The 13,353-nt window shown below is 43.1% G+C and overlaps 1 protein-coding gene across 9 annotated transcripts in view; it reads left to right on the plus strand.

The window, feature by feature from the left end:
• The window catches only part of ATP7B (ATPase copper transporting beta), a 48,149-nt gene that overhangs the window by 3,102 nt on the left and 31,694 nt on the right, over positions 1-13,353 (plus strand). For 2 of the 9 annotated variants that reach the window (XM_053380559.1, XM_053380555.1), the window contains exons 2-4: positions 9,420-10,632; positions 11,751-11,999; positions 13,034-13,197. In XM_053380559.1, coding sequence (XP_053236534.1) covers positions 9,465-10,632; positions 11,751-11,999; positions 13,034-13,197 — 1,581 coding nt within the window. In that variant the 5' untranslated portion in view covers positions 9,420-9,464. The other 7 variants (XM_053380551.1, XM_053380552.1, XM_053380557.1 and 4 more) reach the window with 7 other exon arrangements.

Below are 13,353 nucleotides of genomic sequence, written 5' to 3' on the forward strand. Positions count from 1 at the left end.
AGATTAACTGGGCACAAGTAGATTCATATGACCATCATGTGGCCTTTAATTACTGGTTGTAGAGTCGTGGGCTTTTGTTTTCCCCTCCTTCATATGCATGCTGCAGTAGTGGAACTATAGAAGGGTGAATGGCCCGCTTCCGGAATGCATAGAAATGTCAGACAAAAGAAGCTTTAGACTGCTGACATTCACAGTAAGTTTACATATTTATAAACTACATTTGTAAGATGTTTTGCGTAGCACATTGATTGTATATTGTATCGTGAATAAGCTGTGGCACCTAAGAGGTGATTAACTTTGCAATTCTAAGTAGTTATTTGGCAGTAAGTCTCCTTAAGCTCAGTGGGACTTCTTTATGAGTAAACATGCATAGGATTGGGCTCAAAAGTAGTTATTTTGAGGATTTCAGCTACAGTGATTGTGCTGGTCAAGAACAGACTGGCACAAGGGAATACGGTGGTACCTCAGGTGACATACGCTTCAGGTTACAGACTCATGCTAACCCAGAAATATTACCTCAGGTTAAGAACTTTGCTTCAGGATGAGAACAGAAATCGTGCGGCAGCAGCAGGAAGCCCCATTAGCTAAAGTGGTGCTTCAGGTTAAGAACAGTTTCAGGTTAAGAACGGACCTCCGGAATGAATTAAGTACGTAACCAGAGGTACCACTGTATATGTTCATGACTTAACATTACAAAAATGTGTATCAGTGTATGATTGGGCCAAGACAATACTGCGAGAAAGTGACTTTAATAACAAAATGTATATAAATGTATTATGTCATCCTGTTTAGATTGGACCCAAGAGAATATAGTGAGGAAATAATTTTAATTTATTCTGTTGAATCACAATATTCTGATTTTCCTTCAAGAATCTCAGGCAACGTTAGTGGGATTATTGCACTTCTCTCCTCATTTGAGGGAAGGTAAGTTGTGTGTGGCAATGACTGACCCAAAATTGCTCAGTGGGAATTTAAACTCAGGGCTCCCTCATGCAATACTCTTGCATATTGTCTCTCCAGCGGGTTGCATGATGTGAGTTTGTAATATTGGGTGGGTTATGAGAAAAGGGGTCAAGTGAGCAATGTATTATTCCTCCTCTACAAATGCCTATACAAACATTATTGAGTGCTAGAATTGTAAGAGTGCTAGAATTGTAAGAGTGCTAGAATTGTGACACACATATTAATTAGAGATGAACAAATTGGTTTCTTTACTAAATTATTTTTTTCTGTACTGTCCTTGGTGAGGAAGGAATACATATATTTCCAGTCTGTGTCACTTTTGCATATGTGTGCATCAGAACACCCAGGAAGTGTGAGAACAGTTCCAATCTTCACATGAGTCTGGGAAGTTTGGCTCAAGTCAGTTTCATATCAGAATGAGCAAAGATCCGTTTCCTTAAACATATCTAGTTTTAATGCAGCTGTAGCACAGTGGAGCTAGAATGTTTCCTGAAAATTATTCTAAATTATAATTTATTTGGGACTGGATCTTTAGTCAGGATTGATAGGAAAGGGGATTTAACGCTAATCTAGTCTGATTCTGGTTTCATTTTCTATATGTGTTGTAACCTTTTGAGAGCCTCTGGGATAGGGCAGTATGAAAACAGAAAAAAGATGGAGCAGCGTGCATGGCGAAAGATTTAGAGGGGCATGATAGTTGCTGTGCCAGCCTGCAACTGGTAGCGCTTTTGAGCCAGGATCAGGACTAGTGCAAGTCACATGAGGCCAGTGGAACTGGGCTGACAGAATCCAATGAATTCAGCTCAGCTCAGCCTGTACCTGAACATCCTGCCAAGGGACCTTCTGCTGGCAGCACTTCCATGCCCGCATGTGGTGGGTGGAAAGCGAAGTCCCACACTGCCTCCAGGTGGCAGGAGCCTGGCAGAAGTGGGCAGAAGAACACCTCTGCAAATCCAAGCCTCCCTCTGGCATAACTTAACGGTGGTGGATTGCTCCATCTCTCTGTTTTTCCAAGCAAGATAGAACCAAGAGTAAAAAGAAAACTAAATAATGTTTGCTAGCTTTGTACTTAAAAAAAGAACAAACCCACCAAACTCTACCAGCATTTCTCAACCTTGGGCTTCCAGCTGTTTTTGGACTACAACTCCCATCATCCATAGCTAGCAGGACCAGTGATCAGGGATGATGGGAGTTGTAGTCCAAAAACAGCTGGTGGCCCAAGGTTGAGAAACACTGCACCATGGTTTATTTGATCCTCTGAACCTGGCTCAGTGACCAAACTTGGTCTGAAACTGGTTTCTAAGCCTTGCTTTACGTAAACCATGGCTTAGTTTTGCATGCAGACCCCGCAAACTTTATAAACAGTCAAAGGCTTCCTTCAAAGAATCATGGGAGCTGAAGTTAAGGGTGCTGAGAGTTGTCGTTGTTGTTTAGTCGTTTAGTCGTGTCCGACTCTTCGTGACCCCCTGGACCAGAGCACGCCAGGCACTCCTGTCTTCCACTGCCTCCCGCAGTTTGGTCAGACTCATGCTGGTAGCTTCGAGAACACTATCCAACCATCTCGTCCTCTGTCGCCCCCTTCTCCTTGTGCCCTCCATCTTTCCCAACATCAGGGTCTTCTCCATGGAGTCTTCTCTTCTCATGAGGTGGCCAAAGTAATGGAGCCTCAGCTTCAGGGTCTGTCCTTCCAGTGAGCACTCAGGGCTGATTTCCTTAAGAATGGAGAGGTTTGATCTTCTTGCAGTCCATGGGACTCTCAAGAGTCTCCTCCAGCACCATAATTCAAAAGCATCCATTCTTCGGCGATCAGCCTTCTTTATGGTCCAACTCTCACTTCCATACATCACTACTGGGAAAACCAAAGTTTTAACTAGGTGATGTCTCTGCTTTTTAATATGCTGTCTAGGTTTGTCATTGCTTTCCTCCCAAGAAGCCCGCGTCTTTTAATTTCGTGACTGAGAGTTAGGTGAGCCCTATTCCCTTCTGAGAGCTACGATTCCCTGAGTGGTTTAACAACCAATGCCTCTTCACAGGTAACTCGGGGGAACTGGAGCTCTGTGAGGGGAATGGGGGCGGGCTAACAACTCAACCTTAACGAACTCTTTGACTGTGGTATCATAGTTCTTTTAATGTATAGTGTGAATGCGCCCTCTGAGGTGTCCCAAGATCTTGTTGCCTTTGCGGCAACAGACCCTTCGCTCAGCTGTTCCTCTGGATTAAAGCACAATGAACTAGCTGACCATGCTTCTGGGCTGGCAACCCAAGTTCCCCAGAGGTGCATTGATTTTTGTTTATAACTACCATCTTCTGAACAAGAGATGGGAATCTTTTTGATCCAGGAGGCCACATTCCCTTGCTGCTCATCTTCCAAGCACTGCATGCCAGCTCTGGGAAGGCCAAAATGGTGGATGAGGTCCAAGATGGCAGTGTATGCTGGGCAGCCCCAAAGCGTAGCCCCTCTCCACTCATTTGTGCTCCCGAAGCAGCATTTTTCTATGCAAAAGCAGGAATTGAGGCGCTGATAAAAGCCCGCTAAACCTGTGACTCAGCCTAGTGAGGGTTTTCAGAGGATTAAATGTGCTCCTAGAAGAGAAGCTTCTCATCTTCCCTCAATTGTCTCCTGTAACATATGAACACACCTGATCCTGTTCCCTTTGCGTGTGCCATGTTAAGCAATTCTCCCTCCTCCACTTTTATTATTGAGCCACAGGTTCAGATTGCAGTTCTTTTGTTTAGGGCATTTTAAGATGTTTTCGCGTTGAGAGGAACCGAGAGGTTAGAAATGGGCAGGAGCCCTCAAGTTCAACCAACTTCATTTGTGGTATAATAGGCATTAGTGTTGCTTGCAGTTATGTCTGGAAGTACTTTAGGCTGTAGAAGGACGGGGGAGTGTTAACTACACTCAGTATGGTTTGTCTCCGCTACTGGCATCCTGCCAGCGTGGAAAGTTGGGTTCAAATTCCTGCTCAGCCACAAATCTTAATGGGCATCCTTGTTCTAGTCACTTTTTCCCTCTCTCAATCTGCCCTACCTTGCAGGGGTGTTGTGATGGGAGAGGGAAAGGAGTTTAGGTGTTCTAAAGACCCTTGACGCCGTAAAGGTAAAGGACCCCTGACAGTTAAGTCCAGTCACGAACGACTCTGGGGTTGTGGCGCTCATCTCTCTTTATTGGCCGAGGGAGCCGGCATACAGCTTCCAGGTCATGTGGCCAGCATGACTAAGCCGCTTCTGGTGAACCAGAGCAGCACACGGAAACGCTGTTTACCTTCCCGCTGGAGTGGTACCTATTTATCTACTTGCACTTTGATGTGCTTTTGAACTGCGAGGTTGGCAGGAGCTGGGACAGAACAACGGGAGCTCACCCTGTCGCAGGGATTCGAACCGCCGACCTTCTGATCGGCAAGCTCAAGGCTCAGTGGTTTACACCACAGTGCCACCCGCGTGCCTTGGCGCCATGCCTAGCCCCAAAAGAAAGTAGTAGAGGGCATTAAAAAGCGATTGTCTGCCTGAGGGAGGGGAAAATAATAATGGGGTGTACACGACTTCTGCTTCCCTTGCCTACTGAAAGGAGTTTTGCCACCGCAGGGCAAGGCTAGCAAGACTGTCAGGTCGGAATTTGGAAGTCAGGGTAGCAGAGTTCAGATGCTGCTGAGGCAGGAACTGCTTTTGAGAAGGAAAAGAGCAAAATGTAACCGTATTGGCTGACATAGAGTTGTGTTCTGTAATGTGGTTTTACCTGATGATCTAACACATTAGATCTGGATGTATCACCAACACGGTCTGCAGCGACTCCTGAATCTGGTTGTAATCAGGGCCGGATTTAGGTTTGATGAGGCCCTAAGCTACTAAAGGTAATGGGGACCTTTATATGTCCAGCTGTCCTTTGTCAACAACCAATTGTCGCTGTTTTTTGTGCTGAATATCTGCTATATGGTAATTTATGGACCTAATAGGTATCTAAAGCCATTTGCACATAACAAATAGGAGCCAACACAACACAAAACACTGTTGCTGTGTGTAGGTTTTATTTTATTTGTTTTTTATCTTATATTTTGGAAATGTATATCCAGTTTTTTTCTAAAAAATTTTGGGGCCCCCAAGAGAGTGGAGCCCTAAGCTATAGCTTGTTTCGCTTATACGTAAATCCAGCACTGGCTGTAATGAGGTATTTATTATTCCAGCCACAGAGTTGGTGGCTTCAGCAGAATACATGTAGAAGAGTCCTTGTTTTCAGCGAAACATTTTCTATTCTTCTGGGTTTGGCAGCAGGCCTAGGAGCTGCTGTTTTCGGTGTGTTCTCCTTAGCGCTGCTCTCGAATAACAAAGCCCACAGGTCACCCTCCTTCCCATGTTTTAAAAATGTGATGTCTGTAAATGGATTCTCAGTGTTTTGAGCAAGCGGTTGATTGAAGAAGGATGAAAGCTTGGATGGCAGAGTTAATTATACACTGGGTTGCCTCACACAGGCCATATTTGACAAGCTTGTGAAAGGCAGCCTTGACTGAGGACACTGGAGAGCCGTGTGCAAACAATTATAACAGCACCCAGCGCCGTTTGTCATTGCATTCCAAGTCTGACAAGGGGTGGGGAATATTTAAACCTGTTTAGAGATGTATAAAGCCAAGCACAGCCCACTGCTACAGGTTACTGAAAAGACGAGGAGGAGGTAATCTAGCTCTCTAGCAATACAGATTTTGCTATCCTGGTATAGAGATGGCAGCAGAGGGATTGTGGCAGCAGCAAACCAGATAGCACTTCTTTCCCATTTGGCTTTTCCAGTGTACAAAACCTCCTATGGTAATGGAAAATAAAACAAAAGAGATGTCTTTGAGAGAGGGCCAATCTTCCCTTGCAACTTTAAGCCACAAAAACATTACTCTGGTGCGCTTCTGCAAACAGCAGGCTCCCCAAAAGCTTTCCGCGCTGGAAGACGATGAGCATTGCAGGCCAGGAGGCCTTGTGAAAACTAGAAGTCTGTCTCAGAAAGCGGAGGATATTCCCTACAGTGTCTTGACAGAAGTGGTAGCCAGCACTGACAGACAGGTCAGTTTAATAAGTTAGAGGGGATGCGAACTAAAACTTTTGGATGGGTGGGGAGTCTTTGTTTGTGAGAAATTAAAGCTCCAGTCCTATGCCCACTTAGCTGGAAGTAAATTGGAGACTACATCATTAGTTACCATAATCCTTTTTCTTTGTCTGCCAGGAAGTAAAATGTACCCCTTTTTGAAAGCAAAGTACCTAAAGAGGTAAATAATCTCCATCCATCAATGGTTTATAAATTGTTTGCTTTAGTAGCTACCGTTGGACATCAATTTGTGGGCAGCATAATAGTTGAAAATAATAGTAATTGCTTGGAAAGGGAAACTATCATAATTATAGATAAGCTGCTTATTGAAAACCGATTCTAGCAATAGTTCTTAACAGGCTGCAGACATTTCAGCAATTCCTGTTTTTCAATAAATTTATAGCCCAATTAATGATGTGACTTGAGTACTTTGGGTCATACTTTAAATAGAGGTCCTTTTTTAGTTTTGTATATCTCAAGTGTAGATGTTTTCTGTGATTTGTGACAGAGAAACTCAACTTGAAGCAATCTTAAATTTAAATGATACCACTGAGTTTGTAAAAAGATCATTTGCCAAAGAAAGTTAGTTTCCTGCAGGTTGATTTATAACACACGTGTGCCATTGAGATAAGGCGTAAAAGCTTTTGTCGTGCCACAGATAGTTATTTCACATATTCTGTAGGGCTTACTACCAGATAAGTGAGTTTGGATTGTAGCCTTAGTACAGAGTAAACATCCATATGATTGTGCTTTGTTCACACTTAAGTAGTACAGTATCTGGATTATGTTGTTGAAACCTAGCTTTTTGGATGTGCTGTTTTCAAAATTGTATGATGAACAAGAACCATCCTACATATGTTGAAGGCTGACATGCATCGAGTCAGATTTACCAACATGTGGCATGCAAATTCTTGCTGTACTGTATTTCTTAAGTCTGCAGTCCTAGCCCCACTGACCTTGGAGCAAGCCCCACTGAATTCAGTAGAACTTCTGAGCAGATATGGTTAGGATTGTGCTAGAAGCTGTTTAATATACCCTGTAAACCTTTTGAGCTTTTGATAGCCCAATGCATACAATTCGTGTTAACAGGCTCAGTCAGTTTCCCTATAGAAAAATAGCAGAGTTCAGAGACAGAGGCTGCATTCACATCTCATGGTAAGCTGTAAACCAGGGGTAGCCAACACCCTAGAGACAGTATTAAAAGCTGGCAGTGATCTACTCCCTTTTTGGGGGTTCAGGTCAAAGTTGTTGAGCTTTTTTTAAAGCCGCATTTTTTAGGGGAGTTGAGCTTTTTTAGGGAGGAGGAAAGCCCTGATTTCTGAGAATGCAAGCCTAATCTCAAGCGAAAAAGAGGAACAGCCACTTGCCAACAGATCACTGGGGAAACCTCAGCCTCACTGAACAAACTGTCGTCCGTTCTGCGAATTGTGAGGGCAGGGCGAGGGGGCACTAAGGTATTTTACCAACGTTAAGGAAAGGGACCCAGCTATCGACCGCAATCTACCAAAGCCTCCTGGATCTGCCAGTAGATTCCGATCGACCTGTTGGACATCCCTTCTATAAATCATGCACTTTACTACTCCTTGTTTGCGCTGGGGATAAACAAACCACCACCCCTAGCTTAGTGCTTCGTCTGCATCAGTGGTCTGTTTCGCTCAAGCCATATTTAGTAAGCCAGAAACAAACCATTTCTCTTTGGAGTGCAAAAACCATAAACCCTGGTTTGGCCTTAATGCTAATAATTGTGGGTTGTTTGGTCAGCCATCTTACATCGCTATGTGGATGCAGCCAGACAATGAAAACAGACAAAGTTGATAGCAGGGTGGCAGCAAACTAGAAGTGAAGAGGATGAATAGAAACTGCTTTCTGACAAGACACAACACACAACACGGTGCATTTTTGTGCAACTGGGCAGACAGAGGTTGCAAATGGCAGACAGAGGTTGCAAATAGGGGCAAGGTATGGGGTGGTGTCTACTAGTTACATTTTCTCCAAGGCATGAGGAAATCATCTATGCTTAGGAGCAAAAGAGAATTTGTGGGGAAAGGGATTACTGCTCAACTTCTCTCAGGCAAGGTCTGGATATCAGAGTTTTCTAATTCAACTTGTTAAGCGGTGACTGTGTTTCTCTTAAAACTGTGTTTGTAATGTGTCTTGTTTAGTATGCTCTGAGAACAAGAAGACTTGTAAAGATACTAAGAGCAGAGACTAATTTGAATAATATAATAAAAATTGGGAGACATACAGCCCACGCCTGAGCATGTTTACTCAGTGAGTTCAGTGGAACTTCCTGGTTAGCTTGCTTAAGACTGTAACTTTAGAAAAATTAAATGTTTAAATATTTAACTTGGTGGGTATACATTTAAATCTTGGGAAACTCGGGATCCAGCAGCGAGTGCTGAGTCACTGCTGCAGGATGTCAGTGTCAAAATTCAAGAAAGGCTATCAAGTTGGCATGGAATGACGTAGGAATTCAGAATGTTTAGAACGGATAAAAGAATTTAACGTAACTAAAGATAGGAAAAATGTGATAGGTTTACCTAGCTGTAAACACACCTGTTGAGGTGTGTATGCTGTTGATTTTAAATGGTGTAGTACTTTCATAGGAAACTTGTTGCAATTGGACAGCAATTATTTACTTGTTCATTTTTAAAAATATTTTTTAAATGAAAGGAAGGCTTGGAAAGAAAAATACATTATGGGTTGTATCCACCTAAGTCATAGAGTAGACCCATTGAAATAAATGGATTTGGGTTACTGTATTTACTCGGATGCCATGTACACCTTTTTTGGCCAAATTACCGGTATGTCACAAAAATTAGGTGAGCATTAGATTTAATGGCGCATTTACATTCACTAGCAAATACCGTATTTTTTGCACCATAACACTCACTTTTTTCCTCCTAAAAAGTAAGGGGAAATGTCTGTGCGTGTTATGGAGGGAATGCCTACGGGTGGCATGCCTACAGATATTCCTCCTCTAAAAACTACGTGCGTGTTATGGTCGGGTGCGTGTTATAGAGCAAAAAATACGGTACTTTTTTGGTTTCAAGGTTTTGAAAATTGAGCTGTGCATTAGATTTGATGGCTCATTAAATTTGCGTAAATAAGGTAGTTATGATTAACTTTAATCCATTGATTTCAGTGTGTTTACTCTGAGTATGATTTAAGCCAAATTCCTTACAGTTGAAATCCAGACAACAGTGGCAAGAACGGTTAACAAAAGTGATCAGGACTTATACCTTGGCTGTGTTAGTTTGTTAGGCTAAGGACTAAATGTCCTCCTGGAAGAGAATTGCTGGTGGGCTTCCGGAACTGAGGTTTGACTATATACGTCAAAGTAAACACCACAGTACATTATTTCTTCTTTTGTTTTCTCTGTAAATTTCAGGTTGTACCTGGGCACACTTCGCCTGCCCGCATATCGGCATCAGCAATGAAGCAAAAGTTTGCATTTGACAACACTAGCTTTGTGGAGGACTTGGACGACTTACCCCCTCCTCATTCTCAAGTGAATGCTGTTACCGTCAGTATTTTGGGTATGACTTGCCAAGCCTGTGTACATTCCATAGAAGGCAGAATATCCAAGATAAAAGGAATTGTAGACATCAAGGTGTCTCTTAAGGAAAGTAATGCTGTGGTCAAGTATTTGGAACTGGAAATAAGTCCCCATCAGATCTGTCAAGAAATCAAGGAAATGGGATTTGATGCCAGCGTTGCAGATACAATGCAGTCTTCAGGGCAACAGACCGATGAAGATTTAGTTAAGATCAAAATAGAAGGCATGACCTGTCAGTCTTGTGTTAGCGCCATTGAAGAAAAGATTGGAAAACTACATGGGGTGAAGAAGATCAGAGTGACCCTCAGCAGCCAGGAAGCCATCATTGCTTATCATCCCTTTATCATTAAGCCTGATGAATTAAAAAATAGCATAGACAGCCTGGGATATGAAAGCACTATAAAGCATAAACAAGCCCCGTTGAAACTTGGCTTGATTGATGCAGAACGTTTACAGCAGATAAATATAAGAATGCCTGCTGACAGAGAGACAATAGAAAACAATGGGACTAGTGCATCTGTTGTAGAGCTCAGTGTGGAAGGGATGCACTGCAAATCTTGCATCAACATCATTGAAAGTTCAGTCTCGGACTTGCCTGGTGTCCAGCGTATTAAAGTGTCATTGGAACAGAAAAATGCTCTTGTGTGGTTTGACCAGAATCTGATCACTCCATCCTCACTGCAGCAAGCTATCGAAGCCCTTCCCCCTGGTAACTTTAAAGTCTCCTTTTCCAGTGAAGTTGAGGACCATAATGGATCGCATACTTTAAGCACGCCATCATCTTTGCCTTGTATTTCTAGCAACCCTCCTCACATAGGCCTGCAGAGTGAATCTTGTACAACTGTGATTAGGATTGATGGAATGACTTGCAATTCCTGTGTAAAATCCATTGAGAGCGCCCTATCGCAAAGAAAAGGGGTTGGACATATATCTGTGTCTTTAGCTGAAGGCACTGCAATTATATACTACAGTTTGATGGTAACCAACTCTGAAGAACTCAGATCCGCTATAGAAGACATGGGATTTGATGCTTCTGTTTTAACAGGTACAAACCAGTTTTCCAGTAATGGAGACTTCCTCCATAACAGTACTAGCATCTAGGGATGGGCAAAAATGTCGATTTTGGTTTCTCTCAGTTTTTTTTCAAAATCTGAAATTGAGTTATCCGCATATCCACACCAGTTTGCAATTAAAAACCACAACTCATTCATTAGCAGCTTAGTGTGAATGTCTCTAGTACAGTGGTACCTCAGGTTACATACGCTTCAGGTTACAGACTCCGCTAACCCAGAAATAGTACCTCAGGCTAAGAACTTTGCTTCAGGATGAGAATAGAAACCGTGCTCCGGCAGCGTGGCAGCAGCAGGAGGCCCCATTAGCTAAAGTGGTGCTTCAGGTTAAGAACAGTTTCAGGTTAAGAACAGACCTCCAGAACAAATTAAGTACTTAACCCGAGGTACCACTGGTATATACTTTTGTATGGAATTTGGCCCAATATGGACATTTTTGCAAAGCTTGTTTTTCTAATATTTATTTTTAGAAATAAAAAAATGCATTTTATATGTTATTGTTACTAACGTGTGCATATTATGCACACTTTTCCTTAATATATGCATTTTATATACATTTAATAATAATAAATAGTATACAATACTGCCCTACCCACCCACCCCAGGTGTCATTACTTGACTAGAGAACTGCACTGCAAAATTTGGAGAAGCTCAAATTTCTGGGATGGGTGTTTTTAGGTTCCCTTAGTGTTTTGGAAAGTGCAAATTGTGTAGATTCACCTTTAAATGTGAACGGAATTGAATTTCTCCCCCATCCCTACTGATCAACAAACTGTACAACCTGTGTACTGTCTTTCTTAAACATACTACAGTTTAGTAGTTTAGTAGTTATAAGCAGCATTTCTCTGGAGTTCTGCCTAGTCCTCAGTAGCTGTTTCACTGCTTGTCTTTGGAATCACACCCTGATGTGCCTGGTCTTGATCCTTTTAAGATTTGGAATACAATACATAGGTGCAGCCTAGGAGAAAATCCCAAACCTGTAAATGAAGTGTAGCATGTTGAGTCAACACTGTAAAGTCAGTGAAATAGTTCCATGGTTGCTGTAGTTGTGCTGTTGCTCATCTGAATGCAATTTCTGATGTTCTTATTCAAGATACCACCAACGGGAGACCTACTACTGTTGGAAGTCTGGAGAGCAGCATGCTGGCCTCTGCTTCTTTGAGAAGTGAAACTCTTTCAGAGTTGCCATGCGGAGACGTTTTGCCACAGAAAAGGAACTTGGATAACGACTCTCCAAAGCCATCCACAACAGGAAAAACCGATAAATGTTTCATGCAGGTCACAGGCATGAATTGTGCATCATGTGTATCAAGCATCGAGAAGAATCTGCAAAAAGAAGATGGTAAAATAGCTAATATGCAGTATATTGGTTGTTTTAGTAGCGCCTTCGGGTGCGTTGAGCCTGTGGCTTTCAACTGCTGCTGGCTATCTGGTTTGTTTGCTGCAGATCTGGGACCGTAGGAGGTGGATTAGCATCCTGCTTCTGAATGGGACTATCTTGTTCTATTGGATTACCGTATTTTTCACCCTATAGGACACACTTTTCCCCCTCCAAAAATGAAGGGGAAATGTGTGTGCGTCCTATGGGGCGAATGCAGGCTTTCGCTGAAGCCTGGAGAGCGAGAGGGATCGGTGCGCACCGACCCCTCACTCTCCAGGCTTCAGGCAGCTGTCCGCAAGCCTTGGGAGCCCAGCGTGACTTCCCGCCGGTCTCCCCAGGCTTGCGGATAGCAGCCTGCTTCCTGAAGCCTGGGGCGCGCCACGGAGTGCGCCCCAGGCTTCAGGCAGATATCCGCAAGCCTGGGGAGACCGGCGGGAGCTCCCGCCTGGCTCCCAAGGCTTGCGGATAGCAGCTGTTCTGGGGGCTAGGGTCGGGGGAAGCTCGGGCTTCCCCCGTGCCAGCCCCGCGCCTGGGGGGGAAATGAAATTGTTTTTCTTTAATCCCCCCCCCAAACTAGGTGCGCCCTATGGGCCGGTGCGCCCTATAGGGCGAAAAATACGGTAAATCTAGTCTCATTTATACATTGCTTAGCCTTCCTCATAACTATATATTCTTTGAAGTGAGGACCATTTATTTCAGATGGGCATGCGTCCAAGTAAAGGGATCTAAAATAGTAGCCTGAGTTGAATAACAAAAACATCTGTTTAACAGTAAGAGCTGCGTACTGCTCTCATTGGTTGTGGGTGACTCATAAATTATTATTATTATTATTATTATTATTATTATTATTATTATTATTATTTAGTCCGTTTATAGATGGCTTACTAGTCACAGATCTCGGATGTGGTTAACAATCTGGAAAATCAAAATACATAACTAATACAGTAAGCACAATAGAGAAACCCAAATGTGTGAATGCAGTTCTCTCACTACAGGAATAGTTTCTGTCCTCGTTGCCTTGATGGCAGGGAAAGTTGAAGTAAAATATAAGCCGGACAGAATTCAGCCCCTTGAAATAGCCCAGCTGATTGAGAACCTCGGTTTTGGAGCGTCAATCATGCAAGACTATCCTGGTGCAGATGGCAATATAGATCTTAAGGTGAGATTCACAAAGTGTATGCTTGTTTGACCGAACCTTTTCTCTGCCTCTAACACATCTCAGTCTGGTTCTCATTGGGTGTTCTGTCACTAGAGGCCTTTTGTGTGGTCAGAAAGTTGGCATCTTGATCGATATTTGCCTCCACTGCAGCAGCTT

Source organism: Podarcis raffonei, chromosome 3, assembly GCF_027172205.1.
Source record: "Podarcis raffonei isolate rPodRaf1 chromosome 3, rPodRaf1.pri, whole genome shotgun sequence".
NCBI lineage: Eukaryota > Metazoa > Chordata > Lepidosauria > Squamata > Lacertidae > Podarcis > Podarcis raffonei.